At 46.0% G+C, this 18,865-nt stretch overlaps 1 protein-coding gene across 23 annotated transcripts in view; it reads right to left on the reverse strand.

Moving 5' to 3' along the window:
- DYSF (dysferlin) overlaps positions 1-18,865 on the reverse strand; it is a 218,231-nt gene that overhangs the window by 134,817 nt on the left and 64,549 nt on the right. For all 23 annotated transcript variants that reach the window (XM_014836669.3, XM_014836663.3, XM_070511971.1 and 20 more), the window contains 4 exons: positions 17,328-17,431; positions 6,938-7,006; positions 6,765-6,808; positions 4,209-4,291 (listed from right to left, as the gene is read on the reverse strand). In XM_014836669.3, coding sequence (XP_014692155.1) covers positions 4,209-4,291; positions 6,765-6,808; positions 6,938-7,006; positions 17,328-17,431 — 300 coding nt within the window. The remainder of the gene's footprint in view (positions 1-4,208; positions 4,292-6,764; positions 6,809-6,937; positions 7,007-17,327; positions 17,432-18,865) is intronic.

Raw genomic sequence — 18,865 nt, forward strand, 5'->3', positions numbered from 1 at the left:
AAAATACAAAGAGCTGAAAGGAAAGTTGGAGTGATGTGTTCTGAGGTGGCCTCAGGACAAGTGGGAGAAGCCTGGCAGGGAGCGAGGCTGGGGCTGACCTTCAAGGCTTCCAAAAGGGACACACCTGTGAGGGAAGGGACATCACAGCTGTCATGAAGAACGGTTCCAGTTTGAGCAATAAGTTTAACTCTTTTATTGCTGCAGAGATTAAGCTTTTTAACAGCACGTTTAAAAGTGGTTAGCTGGTTGCAAGAAGATTCTCATTTATTTCCAAAACAATGTGTGGGAGACAGCGGTCCTGCCTTTGAGCGCCTCCCGGAACCATACGGGATTGCCCATGACCTGAGCGCCATCTAGTGGCCAAATAAACACCTTTCTCACATTCACATTAAAATATTCATCGTGACCCTGAAAAAGATCAAGGCCAACACCAGAAATGAAGATTGATGGAGGCCCAAGGATCAAAACTCTGCCTCAGGTGGCTGGTGGCAGGCACAGCCATAGCCTCATGAAACAGCAGCTGTTAGAAGACACTTTGTGCCTCTAGCAGGGTCTGTCCCTGGATTCAGAGATGGGGACAAGCACCCTGTTAGAAAACTAGAGAAGAGATTCCTTCCATCCCAGGAGTTCCGATCTTCAGGGAGAGTCAGAATACCCGCCCTCCCACTCCACCCTTATGATGCATTCCCCCCCAGCTCAAATCTTTCCACCTGTACATCCAAGGCAGTCGTTCTCAGAAATTATCTGAACAGCATTAGAGAAGGGGGACCACATTCCTGGGACAGCAGTTCCCTCTGTGGGGAGGGGGAGGGGGCTGGGGCAGGAGGAGCCCTGACAGCAGTGTTTTCTGGAAGACAGTCTGAGTATTCCACCAATTACAAGTATCAACGATGAAATCAGAATGGCAGAGAGCAGAGCAGCTAGATGTCAAAGCTGAGTGAGGGCTCCTGGGAGCTCATTGAAAAATTCTTTACTTTCATGTGTGTTTGAGTTTTCTATAATTAGAAGGGTTTTAAAAAAAAAAAAATGTTTCAGAGAACCTAGAAGAAGGGATGGGCCAACTTCAAGAGCAGCAGGTGGAGTCTTCCAGAAACTGGACTCCTTAACCTGACCTCCAGGTAAAGATCTGAGAAGATGGATAGACAGAGACCCATGCACACTGCCTGTAGAAAGACACCATCACTGAACAAGTCTTGTTAGAGGGTGAATAAAGGAGGCAGGAGGAAGAACAGAGTGCCAACCAGGCTAGTGAAACAGTCACCTGAAATTCTTAGGAAATGATTTGGAATCCTCAATAGAGAGCAGGAAGACATAGCTTTTATGGAACAAAGCAAAACTTCTGGGAGAGAACAGACAAAGAGGAAAAGGAAAATATAAAAGGAGTGACAGAGGGAAAAGAAGGCATGGCAAGAAACTGAAAATGCAGTAGCCAATTTTAAACCACATGAGAAACAGCAAAAAGCAGCATTGGTACAGGGAAAAGAAAATCAGGTTGGTGATGCAGTAAGCCAATAATAATGATACCAAACAGCAAACGTTACTTTTGGGTTTATTGTGTACCAGACACTCTAAGAACTTTACATTTATAATCTCACTGAGTCCTTACAACAACCTTACAAGGTCGGGACTGGAGCAATTCACTAGCCACCAAAAAGCAGAATTGGAACCCAGAGCTTCAGCTCTGACCCCTGCCCCATCCTGCCTTCAGCTGTCCATGTTACCACGTTAGAATAAAAGAAATTACTCCTCTGATCGGGTTGAAAAATTCGCCATGTCTCAGACAAAGTTCAGTGAAAAGATTCCTGCACTAGAGAGATCAAAGTAATTTTTTAAACGACGAGAAAAAGGATACATTCCTACAAGCAGCATCTAGTCAGAAAAAAATAGACTCCCAACAAAGGAATCAAATCAGACTGCTGTCAGAAAGAACACCAAAATAAATTCAAAATAGACTAAGAATTTAAATGTAAAAAATTTAAAAAGAGTTAAATATAAGCTTGGGGTTTGTTGAAGGCCAAAAGCATGGCATACAGGGCAGAAACCATACTTTCAGGATTTAAATTAGAAATTTTGAAAATAAAAACCAGAAGTTAATTAGAAAGTTAAAAAAGGAAATTACAAAATAAGTCTAAAGAGAGTTTTAAAAAAGAGTAAAAGGATGAGAGAATAAAAAATTAGGGAAAAAAGAAAATGTTAGAATTGATAAATAAATCCAAAAGCTGATTCTCTGAAAAGTCTAATAAAGGAAGAAAAAAGAAAAAAAAATATCTAACAAGGCTAATCAGAGTAGAAGCAAGAAAACTCAAGCACATATCATTAGAAATAAGAAAGGGAAAAACACTATAGATAGATAGAATTATTTAAATTTAAAAGATTGCTATGTACAACGCTATGTAAATAAATTAGAAGACCTCAATATAATGAATGCTTTTCTAGAAAAATATAAATTATCAAAATTGACTATAGTAAAAGTAACAAACTAAAAATAACAATGATCACAGGAGAAACTGAAAAGATTTTAAAGAGTTAGTACAACACCCACTCAAAAAGGGCACCCAGCCCATATGGTTTTATGGGTGAATTCTTTCAAACCCTCAAAAGACTATATTCTTATGTTATATAAACTTCTCCAGATGTTAGGAAAGTCTTTAAGTCTTTCCAATTAATTTTACAGAGCCAGCATAACCCAGATACCAAAACCTCAGAAATAATAAGCAGACATACCAATTAAAGCTAATAGGAAATCAAGAAACTAGCCCAAGAACACATTTAGGAATTTAGTAGGGGATAAAGGTGGCATTCCAAAATATAGGCAAAAGAATATTCAACATATGGTGTTGGTATCACTAAAGAACAATTTTGAAAAAAGTAATGTTAGATCCTTGCCTTATTCACTAAGGAAAAGATTAACAGGTTTGGCTACATAAAAATTTTAAATTTCTCTTCATCAAAAACTATTAAATGATTAGACTGACAAAAATTATTTACCACACATATGACAGAGGGAAAGTTAACATCCATAAACATACAGAATTCTTACAAAACACAGAGAAAAAGACAAACATACCATCAGAAATGTGGACAAGAATATGAACAGGCAGTTTAGAACAGAGTAAATATAAAGTATATATATATATATAATTTGTAAATATACAATAATTATTAAAATATTTTAAAATTCACATTGGTTAACTTCATCAGCTATCAATGAAATGAAAATTAAGGAAACAATGAAATTCACCCATCAAATTAACAAAGTTCTTTTTTAATATCATTATTTTACCCTGTGTTGGTGAGGATGCAGGAAAGAAGCTTATGTGAGTGATTAGAGTGTAAATTAGTCAATCTTTTTGAAGAACAATTTTGATATATCCCAAAAGCTTTAAAATGTTCAAATCCTTTGACACAGCAATTCCACTTGGAGATATTCATCCGAAAGGAAAATCATGAATTGCATAAAGATTCAGCTACAAAAATAGTCCATATAAAGTTAGCTGTTTATAATGTGGAAAAATTAGAAAACACTTAAATATTCAACATTAGTTAATGTGGATTATGGTACATTCACACAATGGAATATGGGTATTCATTTAAAATTATACTGCAGAAGAATATTTAATAACGTGATTATATGTTGTATTGCCAAGTGACAAGAAGCAGTTTTCAAAACAATTGAAAATTGTTTCAAAACAATGTTTTTCATGTGTATGTGTATATATACATACACACAGAAAGGTTCCAGAATGTTAATAGTTAGCTCTTGTCTGGGAAGGGTAGGTTTATGGGTAATTTCATGGATAAATTTTATATTCTTCTTTTAGATTAACTCTCTAAAATTTTACAAAATGATCATGGGCTATTTTTCAACAGACCAAGGAAAGCTATCTCAAAGTAGAAACTGCTAGAGCATAGAAGCCGGTAGAGGGCGTGGCCGCAGCCGTCACCATCCTCTGCAGGAGTGAATTACCCCCTCTCTACCATTCGGTGGTGGATCCCACCATCCAAGCTGTGGAGAATCCTAAATGTCCACAAGCCCACCTCTCTCGTTGGCCAGAGCCCTTCTCCCTGGGAACTGGGCAGCAAAGACCTTATAATCTTCCCTATTCTGCAAACTCTGAAAAGTAGAGGTATAAGACGGGCAGGGGTGGGACAGTGGGAAGCATGGGGGACGAGAGGGCAGAACAGAGGTTCCCCACAGGGGAACTTACCTGCTATTTCTCCTCCAGGGGCAGAGATTTTCGACATATTCAGGTAGGTGGTGGCCACGATGTCATTGTGGGTGAGGCGGTCCCTAGAGCGAGGGGGCAGAGAGGGCTTGAACAGGGGAGGGAGATGGCAGGCCACAGCCCACCCAGGAAGGGAAAGGCCTTGGTTATACATCATTAGGGGTCCCAGTTTTCACACTGGGAATATTACGGAGGCCTGGTAATCCTAGGGAAGAAGAAACTGGAAAGAAAGTGTCACTCAAGACTCCCCCAAAGAGGAGACTAGTCCATCTTATCAACCATCAGCATCCCATCAACCAGCCAACACTGGGCTGCCAGGCTGCATGTCTGCGAGGACAGCTGCAGGATGAGAGGGAGGAAGCAGGGTGGGGAGCAGGAGGCTGCTCAGGCAGCCAAACCCCCAGACCCAGGGAGAGCTGGGATGATACACCAAAGCCCGCTGTGAAAGACACACCTGGGCACGATGATTTCCTTATTCTTTTAAATCCTACACCCATGAAGTACCCTATCTCAGCGGCTGCCTTCCTTCCTCTCTGTATTTCCCAAGAAGGTAATTAAGCTTCCATTTTCGAGTTTTCCATCTGGTGGGGCTACATTGGGAACAGTGAATTGTCAGCATGGATCTTTATCATTTTTCCTGGTGAATGATGTTAATAAGAACCAGAAAGTAAAAATTTCCTTGAACATGTTACAATGAGATTATCAACACCAGATAACTAACAGCTGGTAGCATCTTTAAAGTGTCTTCCCAACCAAGCCCTGCACTGGGAAAGGAATGGGATTCCTGACCTCTGGTGTTACCTGAATCCAGCAAGGAAGGAAAGAGAATGGAAGGAGAGAGGGTTTGTTTTTAGAGGCTAGATTTTGGGGTTTTGTTTTGTAATGAAAAAGAAATTTCTTAAGAATGGAACGGAAGATTAAGTTACGGAGCAGAGTCCATATGGACTCTATCATATTTCCAGGATTCAGGTAATAAGGAAAGTTTATCTGAGTTTTCTGGGAAGAAAGCTCTTTTCTGGATAGGAACTTGCAGCAGCAGAATGCTTTCTGGCCAAGAGCTGGGTTCTGGGGCTTGGGGTTGCTTTTGGAAAATACAGCAAGTCTGAAAATAGACTCACAATAAAAATGCCACTTCAACCCAAACCAGAGATGCAACCACCAGATTCCGTAATGTGTTTGGATTGTACAGTATGCCGATGCCTTTGACACAGCTCACACGGACTCGGGCAAGGCCTGTCCACACCACATGGGACAGGACAACCGCACCCGTGTGCACACACGCACACGCACAGACGCACATAGACACGCACAGCCAACCACCCGCAGTCAACACAAGGCACACACGTGCGCACACACACCACGAGCTGAGGGGAAGAGACCGTCTGTGATGTAAAACACGTCCCTCCCCCAAACCGCTTCCCCACGGAACATACCAGCGGTCGGCCCCGGAGGCCTCGCCTTCCTGGCCCTCCTTGCTCCCTTCCTCTCCTCTAATTCTCCAAAGCTGTTTTCTTTAGGCCTGGGGAACTGGCGCACACTTTAATGGCTCTGTGGCCTGGGGGTTTTCCCTGGTCTCTCATTATCCTCCTGGCTGGGGGTGTCATGGGCCTGAGACCAAAGGACAACACGCTGGGAACCACACGGCCAAGACTTTTGGGGGCAGAGAAAGGACAGCTCTCTCCTTCTGGAAAGCCCGGAGTATGGAAGGTCCTGGAGAATCTGTGTGTGGACCCCTAACAGCCCCTCAGGTGTGAGAGAGACCCACAACATAGCAGGAGGCAGCACTGCCCAGTGGTTAAGAACATGGGCTGTGGGAGCAGCAGGTTTGGGGTCGAGTGTGGCCTCGGCCACTTCCTAGCTGTCCCCTCCAGCAGGTCGCTCACCCTTTGCAAACCTACTCCCTCCTCTGTCAAGCGGGACTGTGCTGGGAGCTGAGCTGAGGGTCAGGTGAGATCACACACGGAAAGTGCTTGCTGGGCACAGGGTCTGGCGCACGGTAGGGGCTCAACAAGTGTTAGACACTATTATTTTTCTCAGATGTCCATGTGGCTACTGCCCTCACCTGTTGCAAGCCTGCAGTGGCAACCCCTGCTTGGGGAACATGGCCCACCTCCCCAGCCTGGGGACCCTTCCAGGCCAGCCCACCAACCCATGGGGCATCATGGCCCACCCTCCCAGAAGCTCGGCTCTTTCCAGCCTCCTCGCCTTTGCTAATGATCCTCTCCTCAATGGAATGCCCTCACCCCAGACTCATCAAAAACCCCATCTCCTCCAGCCAGCCTTCCTGGTACCTCCTGCCCTAGGCAATCTGGGGGCTTTTGGAGCTCTTCCAGCCCCACTTTATCTACCTCGGAGATGTGCTATGAGGAAGCTTCCGGAGAACGGCTCTCGCCTTCTCCCTCTCTGGCTTCCCCCAGAGGAGACTCCCTCGCCTGAAACAGACTCTCCCACTGCATGCAGACTGAACAGAAGGAGACGGAAGGACCCAGTGACCTCTGAGGACAGACACCTCTAAAGACTCCGACACTCAGGACTCACCAGTCTATGACACGAATCCTCATTTTTTCAGACATGGAGGGAAACTATGGAGGGAAGAGAGACATGTTGGGGTGGGCTCCTTTTGAAGAAGCAGAAGTCCAGGATGCAGGCGGGATGCTGGGGAGGCTGGAGCCCTGGGTCTCCTGAGTGGGCCTGCGGGGGGCGAGGCTCACCATGACAGGCAGCGTGATGCTCTGGTTCCACTGAGGGTTGGCCGTCTTCTCCAGGATCTTGCTGCAGAGCTAGAAGACACAGAGGACAGGCGGATGGAGCTCCCCTGGGACTCTGGGCTCCCTCAGGGACTCTCACACCAGTTGGCAGCCATTCTCTGGTGTGCTAGCCACCGTTCGGGCTGGGCAGAAGACCCTGGGGGCCTTTGGGCTTGTGGGCTCAGACACAGGATCTTCACAGAGACAAGTGATAGGTCAGACGCAGAGCTAAGGATGGGCATGGTAGAGGGAGGGACAGACTGCCTGAATGCCACAGCCCATCTTCCCTTAGCTCCTACCTCTGTCTAGAACTCCCCCTCCTCTACCTCCCATTATGGCCATGATACTGAATGTGGGGCTGAGTCCAGACTGGCTTTCCTAGGACCCCGACAGCCTGAGGCTCTCCTCTCTGCCCACCAGCCCAGATCACTGGCACCTTTGGAAGACTGTGACCCCTAGGAGATTAGAGATAGGAGAGGAGAAGGGAAGAGGGAGCTGGAGGGCCAGGGCTGGGGGTCGTGCCCCAGCATCTGAGAGTGAGAGGAAATTCAGTGAAGATGCAAACCCCATAAGCCACATTTTACCTCACGTCAGCCCTGCTCTTAAGACCGGGTTTTCCACAAACGAGAAACCTAGCAGAGGTGGAAACCAGATCCAAGCCAGCGGCTCATGTACTCTGCTCTGCCCTTGGAGTCCCCGGGAGGTGCCAGGCCCCTTAGCCTACCCAGGGCATCCTGTACCACACGGGGACAGCAGCTAAAGACTCCATTGCAGACACATAGATTCTGGTAGGTTTGTGTGGCTTACACATAAAAATAATGAGCAGCCTTTTTCAGAGCATTTACTATGGGCCCTTCGTTGTTCCAAACATTTTATGTGCATTATCTCATTTCATGAGCATCTGACATAGATCAGGGGCTTCGGTTCCTCCACCAAATGAGGGTGTGGCCTCCCTGGGGCCCAGTACTTTGTCTCTATCCCTGGTCCACCCAGTGCCAGCCCCCAGCCCCACCTCCCCCTCCTCCCTGTGAAAAGAGGGCTGGGGGCAGCGATGGGTGCCAGGATTTGGCCGTCCTGCTCTCAAAGAAAGGAGCAAGGAAGGAAGAGACTGGCAATTCCATGGAACAATGGGCAGAGTGGAACAGGCAGTTCTCAGGAGTGCATATACCAAGGGTTGTAAAGCACGTAAAAAGAGGCTCAACCTGTCTCATAATGAAAGAAACACAAATAAAACTGAGATACCATCTCTCACCCATCAGATCTGTAAAACTCTCTGACATCTGACAGCCTTCTGTTGGCAAGGCTATGGGGAAACCACATGCTCATTTTGCTGTTGGGAGAACAAAATAACTGGAGCCCTCTGGAGGGCAATGGGCCACTGTCTATCAAAACTACCAACGCAAGTTCCCTCGGACCTATTGCTGCTGCCTCTAGACACCTATCCTACAGAAACACTTGCACATGCGCAGAATGACACATGGATGAGGTGATTCATAGCAATGCGGCTTGAAAGAGCGAGGATCTGGAACAACCCCTGTGTCCGCCAGTAGAGTGCGGGTTAAATAAATTATAGTCCACCCACACAACTGAGTACGACGCAGCTCTTAAAGGAAGGGGGCCTGCTCCATGACACAAAACAATCTCCAAGTTACATTATTAATAAAAAAAAGCCAAGTACTGGGGATGGAATGTACAGCATGACGACCATAGTTAACACTGCTGTGGGGTATATTTGAAAGGTGTTATGATCCTAAGAGTTCTCATCACAAGGAAAAACACATTTTTTTCTTTTTTCTTTTTGTATCTAGATGAGATGATGGATGTTAACTGAACTTAATGTGGTAATCGTTTCACAATATACATAAGCCAAGTCATTATGCTGAACACCTTAAACGTATACAATGCTGTAGGTCAACAGCTCAATAAAACTGGGGGAAAAGAAAAATTAAAAAGCAAAGTGCAGAGCAGTGAGTATAAAGTGCAACCATTTGTGTTCAAAGGGTAAAAAGTAAAAAACATATAGTCAGATCTGCTTGTACGTGCCTAAAGAAACCAGAATGGTCCAACCGAGAGAAACTGCACCAGATTCCTTTGCGAGGGAGGAAATGAGTGGATGAACTGTTGGGTGGGTGCAGAGCGAGAGGGAGAGTTCCCATGATAGACGATAAATAGACGTACATAGAGTAAATAATAAATTTTTACCTAGTTCAAAAATTAGCTGAACAAAATTTTAAAATTAAAAAAAAAAAAGCAAGAACTCTTCCCTGGAACAAGAAGGCACAGCCGTCCCCACGCTCCCAGGAGCCATGCACACAGGGCCTGCTTCCGCCCTGGCCCCGGGGAGTCCCAGGGCTCCTCCACAGAAAGCCCTCCCGCCTGGCTGCCCTCGGGGGCTCCCTCTAAAGAGCCACTGACTGGGATGTGGGTCTGGGTGCCTGAACACAGCAGGTCCCCCTGCCACACCCCAGGCCAGCACTGCCTCTGACCCTAGAAGTGCCCAACGGCCTTCCCACACGCTGTTCCACTCCCCACATGCTGTTCCACTCCCCACACACTCAGCCAAGGCAGCACCAAGCTTCCTCCTCTTCTCTTCTCTGAGCCCTTTTTCTTTTTCAACCTCTCTTCATTTCCTGATGGAGAGCAAATAGCACAACCTTTCTGGAGAGCTATTTGTGGCCATCGGTATCAAATACTTAAAAATGTGTGACCTCTCCCCAGTTCTAGAAACTTCCCTGTGGAAAAGCAATCAGAAGATGGACAAAGATTCCTGTACACTGATTTGTCACAGAGTTTTTCATAAAAGAAGAAAATTACAACAAAAATTATCCAAAAATAGGTTAAAAGTTATGTTATATTCATCTAATGGAGTATTATGCAGTCATCAAAAAATTGATTTCAGAGGCTATTTAATAACCTAAGGAAATATTAGACAATAAAAGCAGTTTGCCAAACTGCATAGATACGGTTGATCCTCATTATTGGTGGCAGTACACGTTCTATACATCATGAAGAACCCTGAATTAGTGAGCCCGGAACCATCGCTCCCAGGGTAAATGCAGGTTAGCTTCCTGCCAACCTCTGATACAACATTTTCGTCAACTAATCAGCACATAACTTTGTATTATGTGTTTCTGTTTTAAAGACACCTTGTTTATTATATTCTGTTGATTCATTAACCTTGAACTCATGGCACTATAACTCTTGCCTGAACAAAGTTTATCTAACATAGATTTTCTCGGTAAGGCACATCACAGCCTTCTTGCACGTAAGAACCCTAGACAGCACCTACACTTGGGGGTCATTTTAAACAGCGAGATTACCAATGAAAAGCACAAAAATGCAAAAAGGGCAACACTAAGTAGACCAAGAAAAAGACACGTTTACAGGACGAGAGCTGAAACAAAAAGGTGGAATGTCATGTTGTTGCAACTCAGCTGGCAACGACCACATCAGCCAACTCAAATTTTTTACCTTTCTACACACATGCACAAATGATCACAAAAGAGCCACAAGTGTTGATTCTGGGGTTGCAAATACATTTTAGCAAGTAGGTGAATTTGCAAACAGGGAATCCGTAAGTAATAAAGATCAACTGTAACCTGAATCCAATTTTTTTCCAGTGGGGGAGGAGGAAGGATTGGGAGTGAGAGCAATAGAGAGTGAAACATACTAGAAGGAAATACGCACAAATGTTAACAGTAGTTATCTCCAGGGTACTGTGAGGTTCAGAAACATGGTTAATTTTCCTCGGTTTTTTCTGATTTTTTTCTCTTTTTTTTTTAACAATTAATAGGTTTTATTCTTACATTCAGGGGAAAAAGTTGTTTTACAATCCCCGACCCTGTCCTCTGAGTACTTCCCCTTTCCTTCTCCTATATCACCAAGAAGTGCACACACACCCACCCCCTCCTAACCCCTTAGTAGCTTAGCCAAATCAGGCATAGTTCACGTCTTACATCACAGTGCCACCAAGCGTCCATAAGAGGAAATGCAAAGAGGGCCAGGCTGCGGTGGGTGATCACACACAGGACAAAACCTCAGGGCTCTTCAGTCTAGGATGTAACGAGAAAAAGTGACACACCAGCACACTGAGAGAGAGGGGCAGGCAGAAGGAGACAGGCAGTGAGGATAGCAGAGAGAGTGAGGGGAGGCCATGATGAGGTGGCTGGAGGAGAGAGAGGAGGACAAACAGGCCTGGGGACCACCAGAGGAGGCTGATCAGGCTGAAGCTTTCAAGAGGGAGGGTCTCAACTGCCTCCTTCATAATAAGCCCCTTCCTTCTAGAGGGAAAATGGAGGGTGCAGCATCTTGCAGGAGCCCAGCCCCCCATCAGCTTTATATAGTCCTTTGGCTGGCCAGGTCCCCTACCTCCATCTCCCCCTGAAGACATTTACACTTTCCTGGGAAAACCCCCCAGGGCCAGCCAAGGGCATCTCAGAACAGAACACCTAGGGAGATCAAGGTGCTGGCAAGGACCCAGGAGCAGCCAGGAGCCCCAGAACTCTGAGACTTAGCTCCAAGGAAAGCCGCCGAATTTGAAGGCAGGTCACTCCTGGCTCCAGCCACCATCAAAGCACCTACCATGTTGGGAATGTGGAATAAAAACAATCTCAGGACATGACTTTCCCCATCTGTCAAACTGGGAAAATTGATCCCAGTCCTTGGTGTAAGTGTCCCGCAAGAGTGTCCAGCCAACCCTCCCGCTCCCTTCCTGCCTTCATTCATCCTGAGGCCAGATACAGGGCATCAGACCCTGATCCCAAGCCCAAACCAATACCTCACTCGGGTGAGGACCCACAGTGAGCACGTACACCTCCACTTGGAAGAGTTTAAAATCTGAGGTACCAATAAAACCACACATCTATGGACAGCTAATCTTTGACAAAGGAGCTGAGGGCCTACAATGGAGGAAGGAAAGTCTCTTCAACAAATGGTGCTCAGAAAACTGGACAGCCACATGTAAAAGAATGAAAATCAATCACTCTTTTTCACCATTTACTAAAATAAACTCAAAATGGATCAAAGACCTAAAGATTAGGCCTGAAACAATAAGTCTTCCAGAAGAGAATATCGGCAGTACACTCTTTGACATCAGCTTCAAAACAATCTTTTCGGACACCATAACCCCTCACATGAGGGAAACAATAGAAAGAATAAACAAATGCGACTTCATCAGACTAAAGAGCTTCTTCAAGGCAAGGGAAAACAGGATTGAAACAAAAAAACAGCCCACTAATTGGGAAAAAATATTTACAAGTTATTTATCTGACAAAGGGTTAATCTCCAGAATATGCAAAGAACTCACACAACTCAACAATAAAAAATCAAACAACCCAATTACAAAATGGGCAGGAGACACGAACAGACATTTCTCCAAAGAAGATATACGGATGGCCAATAGACACATGAAAAGATGCTCATCATCACTAATCATCAGGGAAATGCAAATCAAAACTACACTAAGATATCACCTTACACCTGTTAGAATGGCAAAAATATCCAAAACCAAGAGTGACAAATGTTGGAGAGGCTGTGGAGAAAAAGGAACCCTCATACACTGTTGGTGGGAATGTGAACTGGTGCAGCCACTATGGAAAACAGTATGGAGATTCCTCAAGAAGTTAAGAATAGAAATACCTTATGACCCAGCCATCCCACTACTGGGTATCTATCCTAAGAACCTGAAATCAGCAATTCCAAAAGTCCCATGCACCCCTATGTTCATGGCAGCATTATTCACAATAGCCAAGTCATGGAACCAACCTAAAGTGCCCAGCAACTGATGATTGGATAAAGAAGATGTGGTATATGTGTATATATATATAATGGAATACTACTCAGCCATAAAAAAGGACAAAGTTGTCCCATTCACAACAACATGGATAGACCTTGAGGGTATTATGTTGAGTGAAACAAGCCAGACAGAGAAAGACGAACTCTGTATGACTCCACTCATAGGTGGTAGTTAACATATGGACAAAGAGAACTGATCGGTGGTTACCAGGGGAAAGGGGGGTGGGGGGAGGGCACTAGGGGTGAAGTGGTGTACCTACAATATGACTAATAATGATGTACAACTATAATTTCACAAGGTTGTTAACTATCATAACCTTAATAAAAAAAAAAATCTGAGGTACCTCTCCCACACACATTTTCCTTGAGACCCTGAGTTAGGCTCAGGATGGAGGAGCCAGCTTGAAGGGACTCCCAATGGCCAACTTTAGGATAATTCATACATCCAACACAATGACTGATTTTAACACACTGAATTAGTAAAAAGTAATGAGGTCCATAGTAATACTCCAAAGGACAGTGGGAGGAAAGCTCTTCTTTACAGAAAAATGCCAGCTAATAAAGAGAGAAGGAGGAGCCGGCCCCCAGGCCAAGTAAAGTTCACACACTCCACTTCGGGGGCCTGGGGTTTCACTGGTTTGGATCCCAGGTGCAGACATGGCATCACTCATCAGGCCACGCTGAGTTGGCGTCCCACATGCCACAACCAGAGGCACTCACAACTAGAACATACAACTATGTACTTGGGGAATTTGGGGAGAAGAAAAAAAACAAAAAATGGAGAGTGGCAACAGTTGTTAGCTCAGGTGCCAAGCTTTAAAGAGACAAGGAATGATCATGAAAAAATCACCACTTTGCAACCTCAAGTAAATGACTTGTTCAGGCAAGGAGGTTAATAGCTGCGTAGACCATTAGGCAAGAGGTTGCTGGGAAACAGGATACCTTAGTGCCAAGATATTGCCCACAGATTACTTGCAAATTACAAAGGAGAGCGTGTACTCTGACAAAAGAGAGATCTGGAGACACTATTGTAACCAAATGATCAGACAATGCTCACTGATGACAGGAAAGTCTGACATCATTGCTCCCTGTTGTGATGCAATGTGATGTACGGAACATCGTCTATAACGCGTACTTGCCAAAATACTTATATATGAACCCAATCTGGTCTCAAGATCTAATTTCCAGTTTACAGCAAACACAGGGGCCAGAGGAACAAGTTAAACAACACCAGAAAGAAACAACTGGACAAATCTAGAACATGGACAAATGGCCTGGGATCTTCAAAAATCCAGTCATGGGGGGCTGGCCCCGTGGCCGAGTGGTTAAGTTCGCGCGCTCCGCTGCAGGCGGCCCAGTGTTTCGTTGGTTCGAATCCTGGGCGCGGACATGGCACTGCTCGTCAGACCACGCTGAGGCAGCGTCCCACATGCCACAACTAGAAGAACCCACAACGAAGAATACACAACTATGTACCGGGGGGCTTTGGGGAGAAAAAGGAAAAAATAAAATCTTAAAAAAAAAAAAAAAAAATCCAGTAATGGGGTAAGAAAAACAGGGATGGAGTAGGGGTGCGGGGGGCGAAAGACTTACAGTAGAGACTACAGAAGCCTAAGAACCAAATGCAGACCATGAATTCCAGTCGGGTCTTAGTAAATCACAGCAAAACTAAACCAGCTCTAAAAGAAATTTTTGGGATAATCAGAAAACTGATATGAGCCAGTATCTGACAATATTAGGGAATAATTGTTAATTCCCTAGGCGTGATAATGTTATTGTGGTTACAAAGAACCTTCTTTTTCTCAAGAGATGCCTGCTGAAGTCTGTAGGGGCAAAGTCTGCAACTAGGTTTCAAATGATTCAGCCAGAAAAAAAAAGTATCTATGGAGAGAAAGAGAAGACAAATGCAGCAAAACGTGAGCAATGATGTAATGGCAGTAGAGGCCGTACCAGCAGGTGGATGTTCACGGAACTCTTCTTCTAACTCTTCCTTATGTTTTAACACATTCAAAATAAAGAGTTGGGGGAAAATGTCTCTTATCTATACATAGGAAAAAACTAGAAAGAGGCACAAAACATGAACTTTGTATAATGTGTTACGGGTCATTTTATTTACTTTTTTGTGCATTTTTCAAAAGTTCTTACTAAATATGTGCATCAATAATAAAAGAAGAGGGGCCCACCTCGTGGCACAGTGGTTAAGTGCGCACGTTCGGCTTCAGCGGCCCGGGGTTCACTGATTCGGATCCCAGGTGTGGACATGGCACTGCTTGGCAAGCCATGCTGTGGTAGGTGTCCCACATATAAAATAGAGGAAGATGGGCACGGATGTTAGCTCAGGGCCAGTCTTCTTCAGCAAAAAGAGGAGGATTGACAGCGGATGTTAGCTCAGGGCTGATCTTCCTCAAAAAAAAATAATAATAATAAAAGAAGAAAGAAAAGAAACATGAAAGAGAAGGAAAAAGGAGGTCCGCGCATCAGGTAGAAGGACACCCCCTATTCCCCCCCCAACCCCCACCTCAGGGGTCCCTTTGTTGGTGGGATGGGCAGGCTGGCCTGCTTCTTTTCCAAATGAATCTAAGAAGAGATTAAGTGAAAGGAAAACTACAAAGCTCTGTGTGAATGGGAACCCACACCTCCTCCATCTCCGCCTTTCGGTTGTCTTCCCCCTTCCCCGCCTCTGCGCCACCCTCCGTCCACCAGCTCACATTCTCAGCCCTTCTCCCCTGCCCAGTTCCTATTTTCCGGTTAACCGCCCAGCCCTGGTGCTGCCGCAGGTGGAACTCCGCGCCAGGTTGGCGGGAGCGCGGAGGGCGCTGACCCCACCCGGCCAAGTTCCTGAAGTCTGCGCAAAGCTCAGAGGCTCCTCTGCAGGGGCTCCGGGAGCCAGGGCAGAGTCTGCGCCCACCTGACATGTCATTTTTCCACATTTCCAGCCCTTTCCACCACAGTCTCTGCTCTGAGGTTATGCAGTCAATAAGACTGGATTCTTGCCCGCAAGTTGGAGAAACAGATGCTAGCGAATACTGAAAGAGAATGGAAAATGGGCTAAAAAGGAGCCGTGCCTAAGGCGCCGTGAAGCCCTGAGGACTAAGGTAGTCCATCAGGCCTGGGGAGGATACGGAAGCTGGACACTGAAAGATGCAACACACTTAGGGAAAAAGCGGCCAGGAAGGGCGCGGAGAGCACAGGCGTTGGCAAAGGCTGGAGGTGTGACCACGCACGGAAACGAGAGGCGGGGCAGACGAGAGGGGACACACGGCTCGGCCGGAGCTGTGCAATCTGTACACACGTCGGGGAGCCGAGAGGGAGCACGTGGGGCTGAGCCCCGCCCGCCCTGCTCTCCAAGCCCGGCTGCAGAGCTGCGTCCGCCCGCTGGGGGCGCCCCGTTCTCATTCACGCAAGGACTGTACGGGCTAATACGGGCCATGGAGATGAGGCGGAGAAAATTCGGCTGGGGGGACCTGGTCAGCCAGGTTATGCGGTTTGAACTTCATTGCACAGACAGGGCTGTATTTTAGACTAATTATTCTGGTGGCTTTCTATGGGGCGAGCCCGGACAGGAGAACGGATCCAAGGCTGCCCGTGTGGTCCTGGGAAGAGATGACAGTGACTGTGGGAGCAGAGAGAAGGGATGGGTCTCGGGACATATTTGAAGTCAAGAGCTCGGGGTGGCGTGTTTGATGTAAGGGGTTTAAAAAAGAGGGAAGAATCAAGGCAGGCCCAAATTTTCTGACTTTGATGGTGGTACCTGGTTAGGATGGAGGCTTCTGGAAGTGGGGCAGTTGGGGGTAGAAGATGACTCCTTTAAAGGGCCAGAGGGGCAGCGGGTAGATTGAGGTGTGGGGAGGTCTGGGTTTGAAGGGAGGGTCAGTGTTAAATAGAGCTGTGGGAGTCCTCTGCAGAGAGGTGACAGCTGAAGCCTAGGAGTGGCTGATGCTACCAGGGAGAGCCTGTAAGATGGGCAGACAAACGCTGGGGAGGGCCATCCTGTATGGGGTGGGATGGAGGAAGGGGCTGGGCAGAAATCAACAGGGACTGGGGCCGCAGCCCTGCCTCTGGGCATAAAGGTGGGCTACAAGGAAAAGAGGTCTGAGTGACCCTAGGACCCCCTCTGGAGTGGCCTTTCTCTACCCAACTCCTGCCACAACTTTTTCAAATAATCATTATGTTTTTATTACTTATCTTTTTAAGTTTCCCTATCTTTATGCCTTCACATCTGATTTTCGTGCTCTTGCTTCATTGTCCCTCAAACATTCCTCTGTCTATCCACCATCTGCCTGTCCCCTCCATGCCATCCACACCCGTGTGTCTGTCTCACACACCCCAGGCAGACCTGTCCACATGCGTGTGCATGGCAGCCCCAGAGAGGTGGGCCCGTGGGAGTGTCTCATCCCATGTCCCACGATCAGCCCCACTCCGTGCACACATGCAGCTGATGGGGTCACTGAGGGCAGCATGTCTGCGCCTTACTCTGTCCTGCACACCGCCCAGCGCCCGTCCACAGCAACGCCCAGCGGTCGCCCTCCCACAGGAATCCTCCTGTTTCCTTGCTCCTTACCATTTTCCCCGCAAAGCTGACCTCGATGAAGGGATCCACCAGGTTCTTCTTGTTACTGTCAAAGCCGAAGATCTGCTTCACGCTGTCCATCACGGCATCATCCACTGGGGAGAAGGACATGCTGGTCACCGCCCACCTGCTCTCCCACCTCCAAGACCCTGGCCTTCCTCCTGGCTCCCTCCCGACACTCTTCCGATGCCCTGGGACAGATGCCGTGGACACTCGGCCCAGGGACTCCCAGGAGAGAGAGTAGTCTCACAACAGCAGCTCCTGAGGGCCACCACATGCTTCCTTACCCAGCCTCCAACAGCATGCTTACTGTCCCCTGCTCTCAAGGCTTTCAAAACAGGTCCACCAGTGGATTGATGGACTGATTGATTAGAAATCTACATCAGGGCCGGCCCTGTGGCTGAGTGGTTAAGTTTGCGTTCTCCGCTTGGGCGCCAGGGGTTTGCCAGTTCGGATCCTGGGCACAGACCTACACACCGCTGATCAAGTCATGCTGAGGCAGCCAATCCCACATGGAAGAATTAGGATGACTTACAACTAGGATATACAACTACGTGCTGGGGCTTTGAGGAGGGAAAAAACAAAAAGAGGGAGATTGGCAACAGATCTTAGCTCAGGGCCAATCTTCCTCACCAAAAAGCATTTAAAAAAAGGGTTATTTAAAAAAACAAAAAGAAATCTACATCAATAAGGGCAGTAAACAATCTAGAAAAGGCCTGGAAGTTGTTTTAATAATATCCCCATCATTGGTGCCTGTTTGACTTGTTCCTTCATGTCCACTAGCACAGAGATGTACCTGATAAGTCAATAAGTCAAGGATAACCAATAAGTCAGTGCTGTTTTTCAAAAAAAAAGAATTTTTAATCTATGCTGCTCCCAAGCAATATTTTACTGAATGAGCCATATTATTTACATATGTATATACAGATAGACAGATATGTGCATATGTATAATGTATACATATACATGATGTATAAATGAACATGTGTCTATGAAGAGACTGAAAGGAGGGGGACAGTGAAAAATTACATGCTAGCTGATATCTACATGAATACAACCGATAACAACAATTAGCAAATATGTATGTTCTATTTACCCACCTATTTCGTTTTACTTATATTTAAACAACATTGCAGAGAATTAAACATGAGCACCTTCACCTTGAGCAAAGCAACCTTTCTATTTCCCCAGCCCGCTGTGGGAGGTCACCAGCCTCATTTCTGCATACTTTCAATAAATAAATGCAGAATATTTTCAAGCATGTATTTTAATGCCCATTTAATACCCATTACTTATTGAAAGACTTTCCCCATGACTTTGGTTCAATTAAACTTGTCCAGAAGGATCCCATTTCATTTATTGATGTCATTAGTCACAGCTGAAATCCTCAAACAAGTAGCTTTATTCAAAACTTGCAAACAGGGACCCAAGCAGCAAATGTTCTCACCAACTTTGCTCTGGACAGTGACTGGCTTGTTTATGCCAATGCATGCTCCAGAATAGTGGCTCACAGCCACAGCACGACCAAA

Source organism: Equus asinus, chromosome 6 (assembly GCF_041296235.1).
Source record: "Equus asinus isolate D_3611 breed Donkey chromosome 6, EquAss-T2T_v2, whole genome shotgun sequence".
Classification (NCBI taxonomy): Eukaryota; Metazoa; Chordata; class Mammalia; order Perissodactyla; family Equidae; genus Equus; species Equus asinus.